This window comes from Mizuhopecten yessoensis, unplaced genomic scaffold (genome assembly GCF_002113885.1).
Source record: "Mizuhopecten yessoensis strain PY_sf001 unplaced genomic scaffold, ASM211388v2 scaffold1359, whole genome shotgun sequence".
NCBI lineage: Eukaryota > Metazoa > Mollusca > Bivalvia > Pectinida > Pectinidae > Mizuhopecten > Mizuhopecten yessoensis.
The window spans coordinates 112,465-139,931 of NW_018404007.1; the positions used below are offsets into that span (position 1 = coordinate 112,465).

The 27,467-nt window shown below is 38.1% G+C and overlaps 2 protein-coding genes across 3 annotated transcripts in view; both read right to left on the reverse strand.

The window, feature by feature from the left end:
- Positions 1-842: 842 nt before the first annotated feature.
- On the reverse strand, positions 843-19,422 carry LOC110460219 (cofilin-like). Of its 2 annotated transcripts, none has more exons than XM_021513030.1 (4): positions 19,315-19,422; positions 6,560-6,692; positions 6,155-6,287; positions 843-2,037 (listed from the first exon to the last, which is right to left on the reverse strand). In XM_021513030.1, the coding sequence occupies exons 1-4, from the start codon at positions 19,315-19,317 to the stop codon at positions 1,875-1,877; spliced, it is 432 nt and encodes a 143-aa protein (XP_021368705.1). In that variant the 5' UTR covers positions 19,318-19,422; the 3' UTR covers positions 843-1,874. The 2 variants fall into 2 exon arrangements, with proteins under 2 accessions (XP_021368705.1, XP_021368700.1); XM_021513025.1 differs by lacking the exon at positions 19,315-19,422 and adding an exon at positions 13,184-13,388.
- Positions 19,423-21,754: 2,332 nt separating this feature from the next.
- LOC110460235 (claspin-like) overlaps positions 21,755-27,467 on the reverse strand; it is a 31,783-nt gene continuing 26,070 nt past the window's right edge. Inside the window, exons 30-32 of the mRNA XM_021513041.1 lie at positions 25,580-25,686; positions 25,132-25,302; positions 21,755-24,489 (exon numbers count right to left, since the gene is read on the reverse strand). Of these exons, the coding sequence (XP_021368716.1) occupies positions 24,346-24,489; positions 25,132-25,302; positions 25,580-25,686 (422 nt within the window). The 3' untranslated portion in view covers positions 21,755-24,345. The remainder of the gene's footprint in view (positions 24,490-25,131; positions 25,303-25,579; positions 25,687-27,467) is intronic.

Consider the following 27,467-nt stretch of genomic DNA (forward strand, 5'->3'; position numbering starts at 1 on the left):
AGACGTATAGCAATAGGTCACTTGAGCTAAAGCTCAGGTGACCTAAAAAAATCTTGGTATAGTTTGAAAGATAGATAATTGTTCTTTCAATAGCACTCTATATTCACGTAAGATTTTAATCTCCATGCGCCGAAATGATCTCCGATTCCTCGAAGAACACACGTCATTTCGATATTTCTTTTTTATTGTGCCACGTCTAATATTACTTGCTTTACATCAAGTAGGTCCAAATAACATATTGTAGCAAACTCTCATGTCCCTGTGGTTTTTCATTGGTCATCACACTTTTCATATAACAAGATATTGTATCGACATTCTCACTACAGCCGGAAGTTGTGACAAAATTAGAGACATCAACCCTGTAGCCTTTATAGTTGGTCAAGGTCATTCATTTTAACAAACTTGCTCTGCTTACCAGCAAGCTACTACCCAAATTTTATTTCCCTGTGCCTCTTGGTTACTCGGGAGAATAAGTTTAAGAAGGAGTTGACACAGACGGATGACAGATGCCACACCATTACAGAAGCCAATTTGTTCTAGGTGAGCTAAAATCCGGATATCCACAACCAAGCGATATCTTAGTGACTAAGATGACCGGATATCAGTCACAAAGCCATGTCACAATGACCAAGATGACCGGATATCCGGAATCAAGTGACATCAATTATCTGGCCTTTTTGTGTAAAACCTCTCGCTTTTAGTCTTAGTTTTCTTCAACTTTGAAATATTTCATACAAATTGGACCAGATATCAGTGACGTCACAAGGACCGATGTTTCACAGAATGCAATCGTGGAAAACGTGTTGACATTACAGACAGAAACAAAACTCCGAAACATGAAGTATGGCTATGAATATTTTAATATGAAATTCGCTTGATGATAAGAGAATGTGCAATTCCCCGACGTCCTTCTCTCGAAGCTAACGCACATGGTATTTTGACAATCTTATTGAAAGAAAGGCGCTTTTACGAAAATCTAATAAACACGACAGTTAATGTAAAACGGCCTATTAACGTTACAGTTCCGTTTGTGCCTTGCCAGTTAAAGTACAAAGCTCACACACCTGAAGTCCAGACTTTACAGAGTGCGCCTCTCTATAAACTCGTGTGCAGGTAGCCGACTTCGTTCCCGCCTCGTTGCACGTTGTTCAGACGCTCCCCACTTTCGTCCCTGTGGCCGCACTGAGAGAACTCTCGCCTTATACACGGTAACATGTTTAAATCTGTGCTCTACATTTTCTATAATTCAATACACGTGCGCATTAACAAGCATGTGGTTTTCCGTCAGAAGTTAAGTAACAATTCATAGTTCTGTAAACCTAGTGTAAGTATTGTCAGCATTGTGTAGGTCTGGTTAGCTTGGAATGACAAGTTGGATATAGATGTATACATATAATTCAACCATGGCAAATAAATGCATGTGTGTCAGGCACTTTTTCGCTACATTATAAAATAAAATCTCGTCACTGCATCACGTATAAACTCTGTATATTTGTAACGCTGTTCAAACTAAAAAAATCTCGGAGAATATTGTGACCAATATTATCACTATAACAAATAAATAAATATATTATCTGTATAATAATCCCGTTGTCGTTAAGTACTGTTCTAGATGCTCTTAACTGCGGTCCTTCCACTGCGACATCCATATCAAACAAAGCTTTAATTTTGGACAGACGAACTATGCGAGAGACTTATAGATAGCTCGGACATATAGACATTAATATTTCGTTTATAAGTGTCTTCTAGACGTTTCTTTTTAAAAATATTGGTGAAATTGTCTGTCCAGTGCTGGTGTTCACAATGATTAAATAACGAGATGTGTCCTTCGTCCGTTGTATCGTTGTGATGTCTGTCTGCTGGTCACGTGATGGCTATGTATATTTGTCCGTACATCTGTCCAATACATTGGACAGCGCCAGATCGTCCTCGTCGTTAGCCTGAATTTCTGTGTGCACTCCTTTCAGCTTACTCTTCAGCTCCTTCAGACTGGAAGAGTAAAGCATCTTCTCCATGGTTTTACACGAGTCCGGACTCCTGGTGACGGAACAATAGTAAATTAGAGGTCACGAAACAAAACAGTCAATTACAGGTGATAAAACACAACAGTCAACTACAGGTGACAAACACAACAGTCAATTACAGGTGAACAAACACAACAGTCAATTACAGGTAACAAAACACAACAGTCAGTTACAGGTAACAAAACACAACAGTCCATTACAGGTAACAAAACACAACAGTCCATTACAGGTGACGAAACACAACAGGCAATAACAGTTGACAAAACACAACAGTCAATTACAGGTGACGAAATACACCAGTCAATTACAGGTGACAAAACATAACAGACAATAACAGGTGACAAACACAACAGTCAATTACAGTTACAGGTGAACAAACACAACAGACAATAACAGGTGACAAACACAGCAGTCAATTACAGGTGACAAACACAACAGTCAAGTACAGGTGAACAAACACAACAGTCAATTACAGGTAACAAAACACAACAGTCAATTACAGGTGATAAAACACAACAGTCAACTACAAGTGAACAAACACAACAGTCAGTTACAGGTGACAAACACAAAAGTCAATTACAGGTGACAAACACAACAGTCAAGTACAGGTGAACAAACACAACAGTCAATTACAGGTGACAAACACAACAGTCAAGTACACAAAACACAACAGTCAGTTACAGGTAACAAAACACAACAGTCCATTACAGGTGACAAAACACAACAGACAATAACAGGTGACAAACACAGCAGTCAATTACAGGTGACAAACACAACAGTCAGTTACAGGTGAACAAATACAACAGACAATAACAGGTGACAAAACACAACAGTCAATTACAGGTGACGAAATTCACCAGTCAATTACAGGTGACAAAACACAACAGACAATAACAGGTGACAAACACAACAGTCAATTACAGGTGACGAACACAACAGTCAGTTACAGGTGAACAAACACAACAGTTAATTACAGGTGACAAACACAACCGTCAGTTACAGGTGAACAAACACAACAGTTAATTACAGGTGACAAACACAACAGGCAGTTACAGGTGAACAAATACAACAGACAATAACAGGTGAACAAACACAACAGTTAATTACAGGAGACAAACACAACCGTCAGTTACAGGTGAACAAACACAACAAACAATAACAGGTGACAAAACACAATAGTCAATTACAGGTGACAAAACACAACAGTCAAGTGAACAAATACAACAGACAATAACAGGCGACAAAACACAACAGTCAATTACAGGTGACAAAACCCAACAGACAATAACAGGTGACCAAACACAACAGTCAATTACAGGTGACAAACACAACAGTCAATAAGAGGTGAACAAACACAACAGTCAAGTACATGGGACAAACACAACAGTCAAGCACAGGGGACAAACACAGCCGTCAAGTACAGGGGACAAACACTACAGTCAAGTACAGGGGACAAACACAACAGACAATAAGAGGTGAACTAACACAACAGACAATAACAGTTGACAAACACAACAGTCAAGTACAGGGGACAAACACAACAGACAATAAGAGGTGAACTAACACAACAGACAATAACAGTTGACACACACAACAGTCAAGTACAGGGGACAAACACTACAGTCAAGTACAGGGGACAAACACAACAGTCAAGCACAGGGGACAAACACAGCCGTCAAGTACAGGGGACAAACACAACAGTCAATTACAGGGGACAAACACAACAGTCAAGTTCAGGGGACAAACACAACAGTCAAGTACAGGCGACAAACACAACAGTCAAGTACAGGGGAGAAACACAACAGACAATAAGAGGTGAACAAACACAACAGACAATAACAGTTGACAAACACATCAGTCAAGAACAGGGGACAAACACAACAGACAATAAGAGGTGAACAAACACAACAGTCAATTAAAGTTGAACAAACACAACAGTCAGTTCCAGGTGAACAAACACAACAGACAATAATAGGTGAACAAACACAACAGACAATAATAGGTGAACAAACACAACAGTCCATTACAGGTGAAAAACACAACAGTCAATTACAGGCGACAAACACAACAGTCAATTAAAGTTGAACAAAGACAACAGTCCATTACAGGTGACAACCACAACAGTAAATTACAGGTGAACAAACAAAACAGTCAATTACAGGTGATCAAACACAACAGTCAATTAGAGGTGACAAACACAACAGTCAAGTACATGGGACAAACACAACAGACAACTACAGGTGACAAACACAACAGTCAATTACAGGTGACAAACACAACAGTCAATTACAGGTGACAAACACAACAGTCAAGTACATGGGACAAACACAACAGTCAAGTACATGGGACAAACACAACAGACAATTACAGGTGACAAACACAACAGTCAATTACAGTTGACAAAACACAACAGTCAACTACAGGTGACGAAACACAACAGTCAATTAGAGGTGTACATACACAACAATCCGTTAACTGTGTAATCTTGTTTATAAATGTGTTATATTGTATATAACTGTAATTTACAGGTGACAAAACACAACAGTCAATTACAGGTGACAAAACACAACAGACAATAACAGGTAAAAAAACACAACAGTCAATTACAGTTGACAAAACACAACAGTCAACTACAGGTGAGGAAACACAACAGTCAATTACAAGGTGACAAAACACAACAGTCAATTAAAGTTGAACAAACACAACAGTCAATAAGAGGTGAACAAACACAACAGATAATAACAGGTGAACAAACCCAACAGTCAATTACAGGTGCCAAACACACCAGTCAATTAGAGGTGTACATACACAACAATCCGTTAACTGTGTAATCTTGTTTAGAACTGTGTTATATTGTATACAACTGTGTAGTCTTGTTTATAACTGTGCTATATTGTATATAACCGTAATCTTGTTTATAACCGTGTTATATTGTATATACCTGTAATCTTGTTTATAAATGTGGTATATTGTAGATAACTGTTTAGTTTTGTTTATAACTGTGTTATATTGTATATAACTGTGTTGTCTTCTTTATAAATGTGTTATATTGTATATAACTGTGTAGTCTTGTTTATAACTGTATTATATTGTATATAACTGTGTAGCCTTGTTTATAACTGTATTATATTGTATATAACTGTGTTGTCTTCTTTATAAATGTGTTATATTGTATATAACTGTAATCTTGTTTATAACTGTGTTATATTGGATATAACTGTGTAATCTTGTTTATAACTGTGTTATATTGTAGATAACTGTTAAGTCTTGTTTATAACTGTGTTATATTGTATATAACTGTGTAGTCTTGTTTATAAATGTGTTATATTGTATATAACTGTGTTGTCTTGATAATAAATGTGTTTTATTGTATATAACTGTGTAATCTTGTTTATAAATGTGTTATATTGTATATAACTGTGTAATCTTGTTTATAGCTGTGTTATATTGTATATAACTGTAATCTTGTTTATAATTGTGTTATATTGTATATAACTGTGTAATCTTGGTTATAAATGTGTTATATTATATATAACTGTGTTGTCTTGTTTATAACTGTGTTATATTGTATTTAACTGTGTAATCTTGTTCATAACTGTGTTATATTGTATATAACTGTGATATATTGTATATAACTGTAATCTTGTTTATAATTGTGTTATATTGTATATAACTGTGTAATCTTGTTTAGAACTGTGTTATATTGTATATAACTGTGTTGTCTTGTTTATAACTGTGCTATATTGTATATANATTGTATATATAACTGTGTAGTCTTGTTTTTAACTGTGTTATATTGTATATAACTGTGATATATTGTATATAACTGTAATCTTGTTTATAACTGTATTATATTGTATATAACTGTGTAATCTTGTTTATAAATGTGTTATATTGTATATAACTATGTAATCTTGTTTATAACTGTGTTATATTGTATATAACTGTGTAATCTTGTTTATAATGCGAACCTTAATGTTAGACAAATATTAATATTGGTATTTATTTGTTGTACTCGTGTATCTTCTACAAGTTATTGCTTGCATAATAATCTAGAGATAATTTTTCACTAGTGCATACAAGTATGGGTTTGCGATACCTAGACGACACTTAAACTCCGCTTTACTCACCAATGAAAGAATGCTAGCTTTTCTCTAACTTGGTCGCCTCGCGTTGTAAATTTTACATCAAAAACTCCATATCGACATAGTCCATTATTTGAAGCGTTCATCAATATTTGTTTAAAATCGTCGTAACTTCTATCTGAAAAGATAAAAGAGACACAGTGTTGGTATTTATCAAGAGGACGAATCTCAAATAGTCCGCTTGCAATATACGTTATAGTGTCTTCATTGAAATGCACTGTATGTTAAGCATAGGGAACAAACAAATAGACTTGTATGTCCACTCTCAGCTGTGTGAGGTAACAACGGTAATTTGGAGCCACTGGAGGACGTGAACATAAGTATATGAATTAAGACTTGAGTTAATTGTACGAATCCAGATTAGCTACATGTATTTACTATGGTTCTCACCTGCAGCCTTCGTGTCCACGACGATCCGCTTCTTGTCGTCCGTTATTTTGTATACCACGTAGCTCCATTTGTGCCCCAGTTTCATTTCTTCGAATACCTGCAGGCATTGGTCATCTACAGCGACTCCGGACGACTGGAAATATACGCAACATGTGTTAAAGCAACTTGACCAGCATGTAGTCCCTATCAATCTGACCAGCATGTAGTCCCTATCAATCTGACAGCATGTATCCCCTTTTAATCTGACAAGCATGTAGTCCCTATCAATCTGACCAGCATGTAGTCCCTATTAATCTGACCAACATGTAGTCCCTATCAATCTGACAGCATGTAGTCCCTATTAATCTGACCAGCATGTAGTACCTATTAATCTGACCAGCATGTAGTCCCTATCAATCTGATCAGCATGTAGTCCCTATCAATCTGACCAGCATGGAGTCCCTATTATTCTGACCAGCATGTAGTCCCTATCAATCTGACCGCATGTAGTCCCTATTAATCTGACCAGCATGTAGTACCTATTAATCTGACCAGCATGTAGTCCCTATTAATCTGACCAACATGTAGTCCCTATCAATCTGACAGCATGTAGTCCCTATCAATCTGACAGCATGTAGTCCCTATTAATCTGACCAGCATGTAGTCCCTATTAATCTGACCAGCATGTAGTCCCTATCAATCTGACAGCATGTAGTCCCTATCAATCTGACCAACATGTAGTCCCTATCAATCTGACAGCATGCAGTCCCTATCAATCTGACAGCATGCAGTCCCTATCAATCTGACCAGCATGTAGTCCCTATTAATCTGACCAGCATGAAGTACCTATCAATCTGACAGCATGTAGTCGCTTTTAATCTGACCAGCATGTAGTCACTATTAATCTGACCAGCATGTAGTCCCGATCAATCTGACCAGCATGTAGTCCCTACCAATCTGACCAGCATGTAGTCCCTACCAATCTGACCAGCATGTAGTTCCTATCAATCTGACAGCATGTAGTCGCTTTTAATCTGACCAGCATGTAGTCCCGATCAATCTGACCAGCATGTAGTCACTATTAATCTGACCAGCATGTAGTCCCTATCAATCTGACATACAGTCTCGGGGTGGGTCCGTTATAAATGTAGAGGTGCGATGGAGATGATGGGCAATCAATCTACCAGATTACAAGCTATACGAAGTTGCAAAAGAAGGGCTATCTCGAAAGTCTCGGGTGTGAAGACCGATTTGGGTTTCCTATTCAGCATCCCATGGGTTGTGTTCTATAAATGTACCGGCCGTTTTTGTGCACCCGAACTATATTGTTTGGTAGTATATTAGCCCCCAGGTCCCCTTCGGGTTGATGTTGGACTGTGCCTCGCCTAACCTCTGCTCAAGGATCCCCACACCACTGCCAAAAACTTAAACTACACATTAGAAACCTTGTGTTCCCCGGCATGATTAAAGCATTGATAATTCATTTCTGTAAAGAAAACCATACCTCGCGGGACTTCTATGAAAATAATAACAAAGATGATATAACCAAAATATAATCCACAACTGTGTTCCGTCTGTATTCAGCGCAGCCAGACAAGGAATCGAACCCAGGACCTTAGCTTCTTATACTGTCGCTCTTACGTGTACCAGATGAACAACTTGGTTAACGAAAGTACCTGGCCCAATTGAGCTAATTAAGTGGCTGTTACTTTTTTCCCAAAAATCAGTGGAATTTTCTCGCGTTTTGCCTGCAGTGGACAGAGACCTTTAATCAATAGGTATCGTATATGCTTCCTACTGTCTAAGGCACAGTCACCACAATCCTGCAATGCTGACAACTACACTTATCAAGACGACCATACGAATGTATGTGTGCACTTTTAAAGTGAATTGCTTGAACAGAAACCGCTCATCTTTTCCTCTCTGAACATCTTTTTCATAACTGGTTTGTTCGTTTTCCCCTCAATGCACTTCCAACACCTTGTGCTCAGGTCCTGAAAGTTCTTCCTATCTGAATATGCATAAGAAAGGTTCGACATTTCCTGCACGGCTGTAGCAATGATTATTTTCTGTACGTTGTGTGTCACTATTATTTGCACAGCAGTGTGGGTCAGGGTTTCCAGTAGTAGAGCTATAGCAATGCACGGCTCAAGACAGGAGCTAGGAGATAACAGGTTTTGGATCACATGTTCGTAATCATTTCAGTTTTGGGATCCGACAATAAAAACATGGCTCTTTGCCCGGTGTTTGCAGTTTGCGTACTCCTTCTAGGCGGTGTGTCCTGATTTAAAGTAAAGGTGAGGGATGCGGTGCTCGAGCTCACGTTCGGTTGCGTCGTGCGTGCTATTTTTGGTCTGCCCTCTTAGGTCGCTGTCTGTTCCGTTTGTAGAGCCTCTATTTAGTTCGGTGTAATTAACAGTGACAGCAAACATCAAATTGCTTCTATAATGTACAGTTTACCTACTGCCCATAAGCGTGTCTACATGTTTACGTTACCATCAACCAGTCTGTCAATGGTTCAATGGGTCGTCGGGTTGTGCAGTGGATAGTGCACTTGCCTTCCACCAAGGCGGCCAGGTTCGATTCCCCGATTGGACGTGAAAAGGTTGGGGTCACCTGCCCGACTACCTGGGTTTTCTCCGGGTACTCCTGTTTCCTCCCACATCAAGACCCCACACACGCTAACATCCGGGCCAACAAGAATGATTAATATAAGTTGAAAAAAACTTGTTTCATAATTGTTGTAAAATAAATAAAGTTTATATTTAACCAGTCTGATCAGTTTGATGACGTGACTCGTTTAAAAAATGTGAGCTTTGTATGACTAAGGTATGCACTTTAACCCCAATTAACTGGTTAGTGTTAGTTATGGGTTGGAGTGTTATCTTTAATATATTGAAATTTCTACTCTCTTGTGCCCCAAAATTCAGTAAAATGATTCGTTTAGGTAATAGTTTTGTGTTTCTAACAAGTTAACTGTTTATTGTATTGGGGGAAACCCAAAACTACCTTTTGAAACCATAACGATTACTAACAAATTGTAAATATTCGTTATGGTTTCAGTGTTAATCGTTATGGTTTCAGTGGTACCCTGATTTATTTAACTGGTTTGTGTTGGTCATAATTTGTTTTGTTGTCCTGATAGTGATAATTGTATTTGCTTTGTGTTGGTTGAGGTTTAAGTATTCACTCAATACATCGGGATGGTTCGGATTGGTCTTGGTGTTATTTCTGCCCTCAATACACTTGACTGGTTGGTGTTTATCAAGGTTTTCATGTCAAGGCAGTTCATGAAGTCATAGTTATTCCCTCGGTATTCTGAAATGGTTGGCGTTTATCAATGTGTAAGTGGTGCTCAACACATTTAACAGTGTTTGTCGTAGTTTTAAGGGATTCCCCGATACACTTAATTGGTTGGCGTTGGTCATGGTTTTAGGTAATTCCCCCGATACACTTAACTGGTTGGCATTGGTCATGGTTTTAGTGTGATCCTTTGTCACCTGTCCATTGGTCATGGTTTTAGTGTGATCCTTTGTTACGTGTCCATTGGTCATGGTGACCTATTGCAATCCACCTCCTTCTGTCGTCGTACATCGTCCGATTTGTTCGATTTGTTCAAACTGAGGGGCTAAGGGTCTTAGGGGGTCTCAATAGGGGCAAAAATAGAAAGAAAAAAATCTTCTTCTCAAGAACCAGAAGTGCCACAGGTTTGTTGTTTTGCATGTATGATGCCTTTGGGATGTAGATTCAAATTTGTTCAAATCCTGTCCCTTTTGGCAATAGAAGGGCCACAATGCAGGCTTTTGATTGGTCGAAATTTAGATGTAGTCGGATTTTGTTGAAAATTGGTTTGTAGGGGTAATTGGGTAAGCTGAATTAAATGGTAGGTGTTTCGAACTTTTTGGTTGTCATGATAACCGAGTGGTGGCCACTGATTGGTCAAAATTTAGCTATTATACAACTTGGCTGAAATTTGGTATGTATGTGTATCTGGCTAACGGAAACTTAATGACAAGTGCTTTGAAAAGATCTTTGCCATTGAAACCAAAATGTTGGGGCCTTTAGGGCCAAAACTAGAAATAAAATACAAATCAATGCAGGCTTTTGCTTGGTCGAAATTAAGATGTTCTCGGATTTGGTTGAAAATTGGTATATAGCGGTAATTGGGTATGCTGAATTCAACACCGAGTGGTGGCCTCTGATTGGTCAAAATTTAAATATTCTACAATATTTCGTTGAAAATTGGTATTGTTTGCCAAGTGACCGTTTAGGCCCATGGATCTCTTGTTTATAGATAACATGTTTATTTGCTCTTAGTGCATTTTTCAAAATGATTGACGTCGGTAATTACTCAATAATTAACATAGAATAATTTATTGGTTAGTGATATAAGTATTTCTCTTTTTAGAGTCTGATCGCTTTCCGTCCGTCGTCGTCCGACGTGCGTAACCTTTTTACATTTTCGACTTCTTCTCAAGAACCATTGGATTGAATTTTTGCCAAACTTGGTCAGAATTATCCTTGGTATAGATGAGGCCACAAAATTGAAAAATTGAGATACCTACTCCAACCCCAGGAGCCAGGGCGGGGCCCCAAAGTGAAATTTAATCAATATTTCAAAATTCTTCTTCTCCAGACTCAGAGGTACTACAGTCAATTTCTCTGCATGGATGGAAAGATCGTTCTCCCTTGGGGAGGGGGTAACATTTATTATAGTTTAAATAAGGAAATCAAACTTTTGGGTATATTTTGTTCATTTTCAACAGGAAATTATTCTAACCTGGTGAGAATCATCCTTGGAGGAAGATGGCATCAAATTATGAAATTGGGATTCCTGCCGCAACCCCAGGGACCAGGTCGTGGCCCATAAGGGAAAGTTAACCAATATTTCAAAAATCTTCTTCTCCAGACTCAGAGGTACTACAGTCAATTTCTCTGCTCGGAAGGAAAAATCATCAGGGGCTCTGTTTAAATTGTAAATTTCAGAGCCCCTGGGCCATCCGTTCTACGTTGGGGATCCTGCCCTATCCCCAGGGGCTGGAGGGGTGGGGCCAAAATGGGTAGTATGGTTAAAAGTTAAAAAAATCTTCTTCATCAGACTCAGATGTTTTACTGTTCATGGATAGAAAGGTCTTTACCTAAATTACCATTACCTTAATTGTAAATTTCATTATCACCCAGGTCATCTGTTCTCCCTTGGGGAGAGGGTATAATTCTCAATAGCAAAATAATTTATTTGAAGTTTTTAAAGTTCTTATCCTTTGGTGACATGACAAGTATTGTATTCGCTTTGTTTACATGCTGTTTTCCCACATTTTGTACATCTCAACAATGCCGGTGTTAACTGATTTTTGTTACGTTGTTTTATTATCCGTCCTAAATAGATGATGGGGGTTATATTTGATCCGACACAGAATTACGTATCATCCTGTCAGTATACGCCAGCGCGAACTGTCACGTTATACTTTATAGACTCCTATGAGAAACCACATGATTCACAAAACCAATCATATATGATCTCAATACAGAATGTATGCACGTGTATTGTAGGCGATGAGAATGGAAGCTGGTCGGTAGTCTGGCCTGCATTCATACGTTACGCAGAACGACTTACCCCAATGCCTGCATGTAGCCACAGATACCGTAAATCCAGTGGTGTTCTTCAACATAAAAGCGTTTTACCACAGACGATTGAGTTTAGACATTAGAAATTGAGTTAAGACAAAAGAAAATAAAAGAATATTGTTTTTTTTTCATTTAAACACGCATTTATTAATCCAATTATAATTACCGACTTGAACCTACCCCTCTTAGTGTGGTCCGTCGTTTCTTTATAGTATTTTTGTGAACCACTGGGCTATTTCAAGGTATGTGATTAGAGTATAACAGTGAAAACTCTTCGCCAAGATGGCATCATTTTGCCATCGTTATACGCAGACATTTGATAGACTTCTTCAACTTCCGGGAAATAACGTCACATCCGGAACACGTTGTATTCTCGTTTAAGGTAATTCGCCTAACTGATCGTGCCAGTACACATACAGATTGAGAGTTTATTATAATTGTTTTGACAAATGTCGGAAAGATTGCTACAGCTCGTCAGCTAGAGCAGCTGGTAGCTTTCAGAAAGCTTTACCAGACTCTTCACGAGGTATTCACTTAACTAATAAAACACATGGCAATTGCGTTCTACTTCCTGCTCATCTTACATTCCATATACCCCATTGATCGACCAGCAATGTACTAAGATATTTTACTCCCCCGTTGTTGAGATGGTGCCATTGCTGATCTCGAAACTCTATTAGTATTAATTAAATCTGCTCATAGCCCCCAAAATAATTCGTTTCCGGACACACCGACAGACATATATCACAATCATGACGCATTGCATACGACATTAACATGATTCGACCCTATCAAGATGAAATACGTTTTATAATTTCTACTCAACACAAGGAAAAGCATGCCGGTTTATAATTAAGTCCAGGATAAAACAATGACAGCCAAGATTGACTGTTGGAGGGGTCATTTAAGGCAGCTTGCATGGTACATATGACAGTCTGCCCTGGAGCAGGGTAACACAATCCGGGGGTCGATCTGATAAAGCCCGGGGGTAAGACACACATTAAGGAGGCGCTAACTTACGGGTGCCCCGTTAGTGTACCGTCGTCCCTGCCACGTCAGAAATGCCATGATAAATCCTCCACCCTTGTTTATCCAGTGTTATATGTTAGTGCCTTCAGGACAAGTGCTCGCACGAAATGCACATGCATTCCGTCGTATATTACGTGTATAAGTGTAGTTGCCTCCGCTTAGCCACGAGATTGTTTATTAAAACCACATTTCTATCTGTGTGTGTGTATGTATATATATCGACTGAGGTATGATCTTCCTTATTGAATTCCTGCTCGCATTCTTCATGTTCCTCTGATCTATGACCAGTAACATTTCGTCATCCACAGTCACCAGACACGCCCTGTACTGTATGACGTGGTAATGAGCTACTTAGACTCCAAAGTGATGTTATGATGGGCGCGGACTTATTATTATGTACGCGACGTGCTATGACTACGTTCACACTAACTCACACATGGTACTGAAGATTACTCACGAACAGTACTATAGATAACTTGTAAAGAGTACTGTAGACTGATTGTTCACAAACAGGTCTCTAGATATAACGCTTAAACAGTACTATAGACTTACACAAACCGTGCTGTGGATAATTCAAAACAATACTATAGATTGCTTACAAATAGTTTTGAAAATAACTCGCAATTAGTTGTGTAAATTGCCCATCAACAGTTTTGTAGGTTATTAACAAACAGTTCTGTAAATTTCTCAAAAACGGTATCAAAGATTGCGCAAAAACAGTTCCTAGGTTACTCACAAACAGTTCCGTACATAACTCACAAACAGTTCCTTGGTTACTCACAAACAGTTCCTAGGTTACTCACAAACAGTTCCTAGGTTAATCACAAACAGTTCCTAGGTTACTCACAAACAGTTCCTAGGTTACTCACAAACAGTTCATAGGTTACTCACAAACAGTTCCTAGGTTAATCACAAACAGTTCCTAGGTTACTCACAAACAGTTCCTAGGTTAATCACAAACAGTTCCAAGGTTACTTACAAACAGTTCCAAGGTTAATCACAAACAGTTCCTAGGTTAATCACAAACAGTTCCTAGGTTACTCACAAACAGTTCATAGGTTACTTACAAACAGTTCCTAGGTTACTCACAAACAGTTCCTAGGTTACTTACAAACAATTCCTAGGTTACTCACAAACAGTTCCTAGGTTACATCAGACGAATGTAACTAGCCCTGCATGATATCAGACGAATGTAACTAGCCCTGCATGATATCAGACGAATGTAACTAGCCCTGTTTGATATCAGACAAATGTAACAAGACCTGTCTGATATCAGACAAATGTAACCAGACCTGTCTGTTATTAGACGAATGTAACTAGCCCTGCATGATATCAGACGAATGTAACTAGCCCTGCATGATATCAGACGAATGTAACTAGCTCTGTTTGATATCAGACAAATGTGACTAGCCCTGTATGATATCAGATAAATGTAACCAGACCTGTCTGTTATTAGACGAATGTAACTAGACCTGCATGATATCAGACGAATGTAACTAGCCCTGTTTGATATCAGACAAATGTAACAAGACCTGTCTGATATCAGACAAATGTAACTAGACCTGTCTGATATCAGACAAATGAAACTAGACCTGTCTGATATCAGACAAGAGGCCCAATGGGCCTGCATCGCTCACCTGTTATTAATCTAACCCTTGTAATCTTAAGATTTCATTAGAACCTATTAAAAGATTTAAACATATGACACCTCTGACCTTGATTGTTGAACAAGGACATTAGGTTGAAAGTGGATCAAGGTCATTCATTTGAACTAACACCGTAGTCCTTCATTTCAGCATGCTACAGGCCCAATTTCAGTACCCTGGGCCTTTTGGTTATTGAGAAGAAGTCGCTTGAAAATTTTACAACATTTGACCCCTGTGACCTCTGAAGTTGGTCAAGGTCATTCATTTGAACTAACATGGTAGTTCTTCATCCCAGCATGCTACAGGCCCAATATCAGTACCCTGGGCCTTTTGGTTATTGAGCAGAAGTCGTTTGAAGATTTTACGACATTAGACCCCTGTGACCTTGAAAGTTGGTCAAGGTCATTCATTTGAACAAACTTGGTAGTCCTTCATCCCAGCATGCTACGGGCCTAATTTCAGAACCCTTGCCCTTTTGGTTATTGAGAAGAAGTTGTTTGAAGATTTTAACATATTTGACCCCTGTGACCTTGAAAGTAGGTCAAGGTCATTTATTTGAAAAAACTTGGTAGCCCTTGATCCCAGCATGCTACTGGCCAAATATCATCTTCCTAGGCCTTTTGGTTATTGAGAGGAAGTTGTTTAAAGCAAAAAGTGGCGCCGGACAGACGGACGACGGACGGACGGACGGACGGACGGACGACGGATGCCGCACCATAACATAAGCTCACTTGCCCTTCGGGCAGGTGAGCTAACAAATGTAGCTAGCCCTGTATGATATCAGACAAATGTAACTAGCCCTGTATGATATCAGACGAATGTAACTAGACCTGTCTGATATCAGACAAATGTAACTAGACCTGTCTGATATCAGACAAATGTAACTAGACCTGTATGTTATCAGACAAATGTAACTAGCCCTGTATGATATCAGACGAATGTAACTAGCCATGTATGATATCAGACGAACGTAACTAGCCATGTATGATATCAGACGAATGTAACTAGCCCTGTCTGATATCAGACAAATGGAACTAGCCCTGTATGATATCAGACGAATGTAGCTAGACATGTCTGATATCAGACAAATGTAACTAGACCTGTATGTTATCAGACAAATGTAACTAGCCCTACATGATATCAGACGAATGTAACTAGCCCTGTTTGATATCAGACAAATGTAACAAGACCTGTCTGATATCAGACAAATGTAACTAGACCTGTCTGATATAAGACAAATGTAACTAGACCTGTATGTTATCAGACAAACGTAACTAGCCCTGTATGATATCAGACGAATGTAACTATACCTGTCTGATATCAGACAAATGTAACTAGACATGTCTGATATCAGACAAATGTAACTAGACCTGTATGTTCTCAGACAAATGTAACTAGCCCTGTATGATATCAGACGAATGCAACTAGCCCTGTCTGATATCAGACGGATGTAACTAGCCCTGTCTGATATAAGACAAATGGAGCTAGCCCTGTATGATATCAGACGAATGTAACTATACCTGTCTGATATCAGACAAATGTAACTAGACATGTCTGATATCAGACAAATGTAACTAGACCTGTATGTTATCAGACAAACGTAACTAGCCCTGTATGATATCAGACGAATGTAACTAGCCCTGTATGTTATCAGACGAATGTAACTAGCCCTGTCTGATATCAGACAAACGTAACTAGCCCTGTATGATATCAGACGAATGCAACTAGCCCTGTATGATATCAGACGAAGGTAATTAGCCCTTCATAAAAACAGCCGAATGCAACTAGCCCTGTCTGATATCAGACGGATGTAACTAGCCCTGTCTGATATAAGACAAATGGAGCTAGCCCTGTATGATATCAGACGAATGTAACTAGCCTTGTATGATATCAGACGAATGTAACTAGACATGTCTGATATCTGATAAATGTAACTAGCCCTGTCTGATATCAGACAAATGGAACTAGCCCTGTATGATATCAGACGAATGTTTGATATCAGACAAATGTAACAAGACCTGTCTGATATCAGACAAATGTAACTAGCCCTGTCTGATATCAGACAAACGTAACTAGCCCTGTATGATATCAGACGAATGCAACTAGCCCTGTATGATATCAGACGAAGGTAATTAGCCCTTCATAAAAACAGCCGAATGCAACTAGCCCTGTCTGATATCAGACGGATGTAACTAGCCCTGTCTGATATAAGACAAATGGAACTAGCCCTGTATAATATCAGACGAATGTAACTAGCCCTGTCTGATATCAGACGAATGTAACTAGCCCTGTCTGATCTCAGACAAATGTAACTAGCCCTGGATGTTATCAGACGAATGTAACTAGCCCTGTCTGATATCAGACAAATGTAACTAGCCCTACATGATATCAGACGAATGTAACTAGCCCTGTCTGATATCAGACAAATGTAACTAGCCCTGTATGATATCAGCCAAATGTAACTAGACCTGTATGATATCAGCCAAATGTAACTAGACCTGTCTGACATCAGACAGATAGGTATTGTGTCCCCTGCCCGTTCCGTAGGTTTTCTCCGGGTACTCCGGTTGCCTCCCACATTAAGGCCACCTGCGCGCCGAAATCTTGGCCAACAAGAGTGATTAATATAAGTTGAAATTACTTATTTCATAATTGTTGTAAAATAAATAAAGTTTACATACGGTATATATACATTAGACAAATGTAACTAGTCCCGTGTGGAATTAGAAAAATTATACTGGCCCTGTCTGACATATTAAACACGAAGTCACAGAGCGACCGCATTTATTAGGTTTTTTTGGAGGCATACCATATAGGTTACCAATGGGGACGTGATTCCGACAGCCTCGTTCTATTTTCCAAACATATTTCTATACAGAAAATGCCAAAACTACAATGTGAAAAGTAAGTGTTTCCCGAAGATCAGCCTAATCTAGGTAGAGCAATCTGCTCACGGATGTTAAAGTTCACCGTGTAGGAAATCCGCCGGATTTTTTTAATTTAATAATGAAAGTTTGGACAATGCATGTATGTAGTTTGTCTTTACTACAGGTACCTTGTCCGGTTAATGTACTTGATAGGGTTAATCACACGTAAAGACGCCTCATTCTTTGTTATAACTCAGCACCGACAGGCCTGCTAGAGGGGGAAGGAGCCAAGTAGTCATCGAGTAAGATTGTATATTAAAGCTGGCGCGTGCGCTCACGCGTTGCAGACAGAGTCTGTTCACGTGCCAAGGCAATGTACACAGTAGGTAGGGGATGGTGAATGCTATCTTGTCGTTATATATAGTGAGAGATCAAGCATAGCTAAGTTCCTATTATTAACGTCCAAGTCACAACTTATACGGAGTATTGAAACAGAATAAGAGTATTGCAATTTGCTGTCTGAAGTTAGTTTGTTTATTTTAAACAGGAAATAGGCTTTAATAATTGGATCATATTGCATTAAAATAATACAAAAATATATTTATCTTTCTGTGATATGCCATTTCGTTTGCCAACACGAGTAGAATGTGCTGGACAATTACCAGGATGACAACCAGAAGTGACGTAATGTGGTCATTGACCCGGAAGCAATAACCAACACTCGACACAACCAGATGGCACGCGCCATCAATTACAAGTAGACATACGAAAAGGCCCTCCACTATGGGGTCATTGTTATCGTTACACATCTGGTGTGACGTCACAAGGTGGACTTTACGAGTCGTCTCGTTCCAGCGTTAACTGTTATATGTAACTCATTCACTGACGTGTACCTAACCCATTCCTCAGTTTGTATAGTTTATGAGTAATACCTCCTTGTACAGTTCAACAGAACAATTGTTAACGCAAATAATACCAGCGTACCATTGGCGATATGCGGAGAGCCTAGCAACGTTGGAAGTTTCCGTCGTAAATACTTGTGTTGGCATAGCACTAAGCGTATACCGGCAGCAGTCTACAGAAGCGACCAGAAACAACACATACCAAACATTCCAGAGACATCAACCTTGCGCGTGTCTACTATTACACATAATATAAATACAAATTAAGTAATTTCTTAACGCATGTATCACTAAAACAAATCCATTTTCACCAGGACGATTTTGAAAATATTGAAATATCTCAGTTAAATTCGACTGCGGAGAAAATTAAGAGAAACATGATGAACAAATAAAACTTTCTCTGTCGACGATGATGACATGAAGAGATTGAAACCATGTATAACTTTATGTAGACTATGCTAATCCAGTGAAATGTACGCTCAACCAGTTTGATATCTACTGAATAGGGAAATCGTTTGGATAGTATAGACAGTATATAAGAAATATCAATGACATCACAATTAAATTTATGAAAAAGTTTCAGGACATTTTCTTCACAAATCCTCATCAAACATTGTTGATGAAATGTCTGACGAGTGTTTGGAGAGGTATCTTTTATGAGTGGTCGAGTGATACGGTTATGAAGTACAATATAAAAGAAAACTTACCATGACGAGGGGGTAGCGAGGTCCGCGAACGCTAACACGAGACTATCAATGGAACACTCTCTCGCGTGCTTTCCTTACCAAGTTACTATAAATAGCTCGAGGTGCAACTCCGACTTACAGAACCGCTCCCTCGCCGAACCTCGGGTGAGCGAGTCAAAGTAATTTACTGGCCGAACAAGGGCAGTGACACTGGTAAGTGACAAGATGTCTAGCGGTCAGTTTGTCACTTCTAAAAGTTTTCCAAGGTCACCATATTTGGTCAGAAGGGGCATACTTCGTCGAAAGCACAGTGTAAACAATGGACTCCAAAGAGCTTCAGTCCGACTTCAACTGTCAACGTTGAGCAGGAAAAGTTTCCATTATGGACTGGTCTGGTTAATACGACAATGCTTGTCTTGCTGAAGATTGATTGTACGAATAGGGCTACTGTTTACGGTTGCGACTGATCAAAGTGGTTAAAGCTGTGGACTATACAGTTCTCATTATAAACTGTACAGGTCATAGTCATACAGGGTTATTTATACAGGTCTCTCTGAAATGTGGTTTGAGCATGGTTCTAGTCACACTGGTGTTACTTTTACAGGTCACAATATAAACTATGGACTGGTCAGATCATAGTCACACCGGTGTTACCTTTGCAAGTCTCAATATAAAATATAGACTGATCAGGTCATAGTCACACTGGTGTTACTTTAAGAAGTCACAAATAAAATATGGACTGGTCAGATCATAATCACACTAGTGTTACTTTCACAGGTCACAATATAAAATATAGACTGATCAGGTCATAGTCACACCGGTGTTACTTTTACAGGTCACAATATAAACTATGGACTGGTCAGATCATAGTCACACCGGTGTTACTTTTGCAAGTCTCAATATAAACTATTGACTGGTCAGGTCATAGTCACACCGGTGTTACTTTTGCAAGTCTCAATATAAAATATAGACTGGTCAGGTCATAGTCACACCGGTGTTACTTTAACATGTCACAATATAAACTATGGACTGGTCAGGTCAAAGTCACACTGGTGTTACTTTTACAAGTCACACTGGTGTTACTTTTACAAGTCACAATATAAAATATAGACTGGTCAGGTCATAGTCACACCGGTGTTACCTTTGCAAGTCTCAATATAAAATATAGACTAATCAGGTCATAGTCACACCGGTGTTACTTTTGCAAGTCTCAATATAAACTATGGACTGGTCAGGTCATAGTCACACTGGTGTTACTTTTACATGTCACAATATAAACTATGGACTGGTCAGGTCATAGTCACACTGGTGTTACTTTTACAGGTCACACTATAAACTATGGACTGGTCAGGTCAAAGTCACACTGGTGTTACTTTTACAAGTCACAATATAAACTATTGACTGGTCAGATCATAGTCACACTGGTGTTACTTTTACATGTCACAATATAAAATATGGACTGGTCAGATCATAGTCACACTGGTGTTACTTTTACATGTCACAATATAAACTATGGACTGGTCAGGTCATGGTCACACTGGTGTTACTTTTACATGTCACAATATAAACTATTGACTGGTCAGGTCATGGTCACACTGGTGTTACTTTTACAGGTCACAATATAAAGTATTGACTGGTCAGATCATAGTCACACTGGTGTTACTTTTACAAGTCACAATATAAACTATGGACTGGTCAGGTCAAAGTCACACCTGTTACTTTTACAGGTCACAATATAAACTATGGACTGGTCAGGTCAGTCACATTGGTGTTACTTTAAGAAGTCACAATATAAAGTATTGACTGGTCAGGTCATAGTCACACTAATGTTACTTTGACAGGTCAATATTGAAAGAGTTGATACATATACAGGGCTGTCATTGCATTTTTTGTCACGTTAAAATATCAAGTATCAAGGTTCTGGGTCTCATTGACCGTGACTGATTCCCGCAACATCATCTCAGAAAGTAGACCTGGCCCAAGGGACCCAGAAACTTGCTATATCACTCACTATCTCTTTACTTCCTTTTGAACCCACAGATAGATTTAACTACATTTAAGAACACTTTGCCTTCATTAACTTTCAGAGACTACAGTTGTTACCACATGTGGGTCACCAAAGGACAACATGACTGATAACCTAAGGGTTATTCCATAATTTACCACATGAGGAGGTGGGATGCACCTGTATCAATTTATCATGGGTGGTGGGGTTAAATCAAATCGGCCTACATTTCGTTACAATTAATTGTTTTTAGATCTTATCAGAAGTGGGGTCTCTGAAAAAGTGCCTTCCATTCCTGCCCTATGGTTAATTGAAGAACAACCCTAAGCTGACTCGGTTTTTAGAATTTTCCTACTAAGCCCCCAAATTCACACATTAAAGAAACCTCAAAGCTAACAAACGTTATTCAGCTCAAGCAACCATCTGCATGACTTAAAGAAAAACACCAACGATATATCATTTTATAATATTTTATATGGAACCAGGGACGTGGTATAAACCATTCAAACTCTCACAGAAATCACACACCTTACATTTCACTTCACTTCATTCACACACACAAAAATGTCTTGATCCATGTTTTAATTCACCTTCATATTGCTTTAACACTTTCATTTTATCCAAATTCTTTTTATTATCAATCAAGCTTTGAATACCGATGAGCAAATTGTATGCAAAATATGTGTTTTTTAATAGCTATTAATTGAATATAGGAATTTTTTTGAATTACGATTTTTTGTAAAAAAATTGTCATTGAGTTATAATCATATTCTATATACAGCCCCACACAGTGTTTATCTTCATTCTCATAGGAAATGCCAACAAAAACACATCTACAAACTTCTATCATTTAAATTACAAAACTATTACAACATAAACATTCCTCAACGTTCACCATATGCTATTATGATCAACATAAAATTAACTGATTTAGAACACTCACACTTACGTAGCACAATTTCTGTCTACTTCACAATAATTAATTTTAAATTTCCAAAACTTAATTTACATTGATAACTCTACAGATCTTCTTATAATAAGCAAAGATTTCCCCCTGACTTTTCTAGGTTTCCTCACACCTAAAACACTAGCATAAACATGGAATCTGTAAATATTTAATGTCTCATAACAATGATCTGCCACTCATCTTCCCGTAAATCCTGACTTACAGCAACTATTTCCTCAATCAAGAACCAAAATAGTGTTTCCAAGAGAAACAAGGCTTTTCCAGACATAACAGTAGTAGGGATAAGAAGGTTCCCTAAACTTACAACATTGGTTTTGTGTTTCTAAATCATTTTAGTCGATTTTCAAATTATAAAAAGACACCTGGTAAAACTTTTTTTTTTGCTATTTGCAATTTGTCAATTAGAGTTAGACAAGCATGAAAATCAACCAGTAATGGCTGGGAATCTCTTCGTCCATAAACATATAGCCTATTGCCTGCTTACAATTTACAAATTTTCATGGTGGCAAGTGACCTTACCATTAAGAAATCAGAACAAATTCTGTCGAGTAAAATTAATATATTATTATGTACACAATATTACAAAACTACATTTATACACTATAAATAAATGTTTAAGCAGAAGATGTAATTTGTTTAGTCACTCATTATTTTACACATAATTTAAGACAAAATACTATAAATACAAGTACTCAGCACACTGTTATGTACCTTTATAAATTACAATTTCTATAAAATGTGTTTTTACATTAAACATTAGATATAAAAATTCTCAAAACATTTTAGATTTGTTCATTCCCCAGCATGCTGCTGAATAAGCTCACCCATGATTGATTTTATACAAACATACAGAAAGTGACACCAATTGTTAAGTATGCTATACTAAATTCTGATAGGTAAACAAAACTATGGTTTCTAAAATATCAATATGCTATACAAATAACGAACAGCTGCCATTAATATCTAGCTTAATAGACTGTCAGCTGCACTGTATCAAAACACCTACAGCTACCGCAAATACTTAGTTTAACCAATGGTCAACTGCCCTGTACCAAACAGTTTAACACATCCAGCTACAACCAACACTTAGTTTAACCAATGGTCAACTGTCCTGTACCAAACACCTACAGCTACGACCAACACTTAGCTCAACCAATGGAAAATAGCAGTGTACCAAATAATGAACAGCTACCACCAAAACTGAATTTAACTAACGGTCAACTACACTGCATCAACACACTGACAGCTACATATACCACCAATACTTAGTTTAACCAACGGTCAACTGTGTTTCACTTAACACCAACAGCTACCACCAAAACTTCCATTTCCATCAGACCCGAAATATCCCCCTCCCTGTCCAACACAATACACCTCCAATTCCATCAGACCTAGGATATCCCCCCTCACTGTCCAACTGGGATAGTAGTATCCATTTTATGTTTCTGTTTCTGCCATATAATTGCCTCCTTCATCATGCAATATTTATAACTAAGGCGCGGCAAGCCCAGGGAAATTTTGGGGGACTAGGGACTTAATATCTTTTACTAGTCATTGTGCAAATTCCACTAAACACAATATTATTCAACAAGATAAACATTATCAAATTTTGACTAGTCTCAGAATATCGGGCTACCCTTAATGTCTAGCCCTAAATATACACCTCTATTTCCATCTGACCTGGAATATCCCCCTTACAGTTTCTTAACCTCCATTGCCATCAGACCTGAGATATTTCCCTTAGTTTTGACACCTCCATTTCCATCAGACCCAAGATATTCCCCTTACAGTTTTGACAACTCAATTTCCATCAGACCTGAGATATTCCCCTTACAGTTTTGACACCTCCATTTCCATCAGACCCGAGATATTCCCCTTACAGTGTTGACACCTCCATTTCCATCAGACCTGAGATATTCCCCTTACAGTTTGTATACCTCTAGATCTGTTTCCAATAGACCTGGAATATTCTTCTCACAGTTCTACACCATAACCACTCTATCAGACCATTCAGGTGTGGTTGCTGATACTACTTTGAGATAATCAAAACACCTTTTCCTCTAACCAAGATGGTATGCTCTCAGATGTGGTTGAAGATACTGTTCTGTGAGAATGACGAGTCCTTTTTCTCTAACCGAGGTTTCTTGGCTGCTGGTGTATTTTTAGTGTTAGGAGTATGAGCTTTCCTCACCCTTGGACCTAATGTAGGCTTCTCACTTGAGACCTGAAAATAACAATGTGATGATTGTATTTCAGGCTACAGTATGTACAAAGTATTTTGGAATATTCTTTGGCGTCATACAGACTAAATTTATATCGTTTAACTTGTCTTAGCTAGAAATGTATTAAAACACCCAACAGTTGTTTATTACAATTATTTTCAGCAGAAAATATATGCATTGCTACCAAGGAGACAACCAACTTCTGTTCATCAAATTTGTCAACACTTCATTAATGTACAGAAAGGGTGTACAAGGATGATATAGTTGTGAATGGGCTCTTCAGATTATTAGAGAAAGTGAGCAAAGCTTACAACACCCTCTGCCCCTGCTGGTTCTATTATGAAATTCTATTCTAGTAACAGTGATCTTGACCTCTGACCAATCAAGCCTATAAGGACTGTAACCATTGTTCCTATTATTAATAACAGTGACCTACAATTGACTATTAAATAATAACCTAATTCAACCTTTTCAAAAGTTTGTCAAAGGTAAACTTACCAAAAGTAAAAATCTTTCGATCATGACCGTGAAATTCTATTTTCTGTAAGATACTTGGCTATTTAACTGAACTGAACAAGGACACATCAGAATATTACATTTTGTTATGAAAAGATAATAGTTTGAGTAAATGATGAATCCTTTACCTTAGTTCCAGACTTGTTTTCTTTATCCTTCCCTGGAGAGATGACTTGAAAGGTGAGATTACGAGAGTTTCTCGGACCACCTGTATTCAGAATACTGCTGCCCTTGTTAAACTCAGCTATCTTTGCTAATGAATCCTTATCGCGGCTGAGAAAGGAGCCACGTTTCTGTCCCTGAAAAAAATAGAATTCATGCAAATATACGAATAAATTATTTTTCAGTAATGACTTTGCCAAGATGTCATAGGGAAAAAATACTCATGTTTCCTGTTGTGTGATTAACAATACATTTGCTGTGTGAGGAACAAAATTTCTACTTTTGTACTTTTGTGCTGTGTTGAAGAACAAGCCTTGTAATTTCGTGCTGATGTGGAGCAAGAGTTACAGTTTTAGGTAATGTTATTCTGTAACAATCAAATGTGGCACACAAGGAATTGATCCAATGACATACCGCTAGTTTGAAGAGGTTGGGAGTAGGTGTGTCCTTCCTCTTGGGGGCAATGTCTGGGTCCGTCGGTGTTCTGGGTACAGAGATACTGCTGTTGCTGGTGTCAGACTCTGTAACAGGGCAAACAGCATTACTTATAAAGTCACTTTTAATTAACATATAAATATATTCAGTGATTTCTATTATAGTATAAAATGGTGAGTATTCTTTAACATTATTTATTGTCATGTGTATAAACAAATGATTCTGAACAATGCAGATTTCTGTTTGGGTAAACATTGTATTTTCTTCCTAGAGCAAGTTCCATTGAGGAATAATAGTGAGTTTTCTTATAAGCCAGGTTCAAATTACCAATCCCCTAGTAGTTAATTAACCAAATTTGGTAAATTTCTTGACAAACTGGCAAAGAGAGTAAAAAACAAGAGGGCCATGGGCCTTAACGGTCACCTGATATATTTATACAGAGAGTTGATTTTGTTTTTAACATGAACAGAAATATTATTCAAAGTGACAAAAAACAACAAGAGGCCCAAGAGGGCCTGTATCGCTCACCTGAATATTTAAGCGGTCATAGCAAAATATTCTCATTAAATATTATATTGCACTAAAACTATTTCCCTCGCAAACTTTGTTGGCTCCATCTGTTGAAACTACCAGCAAAAAATTATTATAAGATTCTATGCTTTTTGATTCTTCTTCAGAAGTTGCTTGACATACTTTTCCCTGTGATCTTGTAAGTAGGTCAATGTCATTTTCCTTCTCAAATTGGTTAGCTCTATTCCAAAAAGCTACCAGCCAAATCTTATGATTCCATTCCTTTTAGTTCTCAAGAACAAATCCATTAAAATGTTGTTGACCTCTGTGACCTCTAAAGTAGGTTGAGGTCATTTTCATTTGCAAACTTTGGTGAGCTCTATCCCGGGAAGTCACCAGCCAAATATTATAATTTTATGCCTTTTAATTCTTCAGAAGAAGCTGTTTGAACTGTTTGACATATTTGAACGCTGTGACCTTGAAAGTAGGTCAAGGTCATTTTCATTCGCAAACTTTGTTTGGCTCTTTCCCAGGAAGCCACCTGCCAAATATTAAGATTTTATAACTACCAGTTCTTCAGAAGAAGTCGTTTAAAGTGTTTGACATATCTGCCTCATGTGACCTTAAAAGAAGGTCAAGGTCATTTTCATTCTCAAACTTTGTTCGGCTCTTTCCTAGGAAGCTACAAGCCAAATATAGAGATTATATACCTTTCAGTTCTTCAGAAGAAGTCGTTTGAAGTGTCTGACACATTTGACTCCTGTGACCTTGAAAGAAGGTCAAGGTCATTTTCATTCTCAAACTTTGTCGGGCTCTATCCAAGGAAGCCATCAATCAAAAATAAAGATTCTATACCTTTCAGTTCTTCAGAAGAAGTCATTTGAAGCTTTTGACATATATGACCCCTGTGACCTTGAAAGTAGGTCAAACTAGTTTTCATTCTCAAACTTTGTTGGGCTCTATCCCAGGAAGCCACCAGCCAAATATAAAGATTATATACCTTTCAGTTCTTCAGAAGAAGTCGTTTGAAGTGTTTGACACATTTGACCCCTGTGACCTTGAAAGAAGGTCAAGGTAATTTTCATTCTCAAACTTTGTTGGGCTCCATCCAAGGAAGCCATCAGCCAAATATGAAGATTCTATACCTTTTAATTCTTCAGAAGAAGTCGTTTGAAGTTTTTGACATATTTGACCCCTGTGACCTTGAAAGTAGGTCAAACTAATTTTCAATCTCAAACTTTGTTGGTCTCTATCCCAGGAAGCCACCAGCCAAATATAAAGATTCTATACCTTTCAGTTCTTCAGAAGAAGTCGTTTGTAGTGTTTGACACATTTGACCCCTGTAACCTTGAAAATA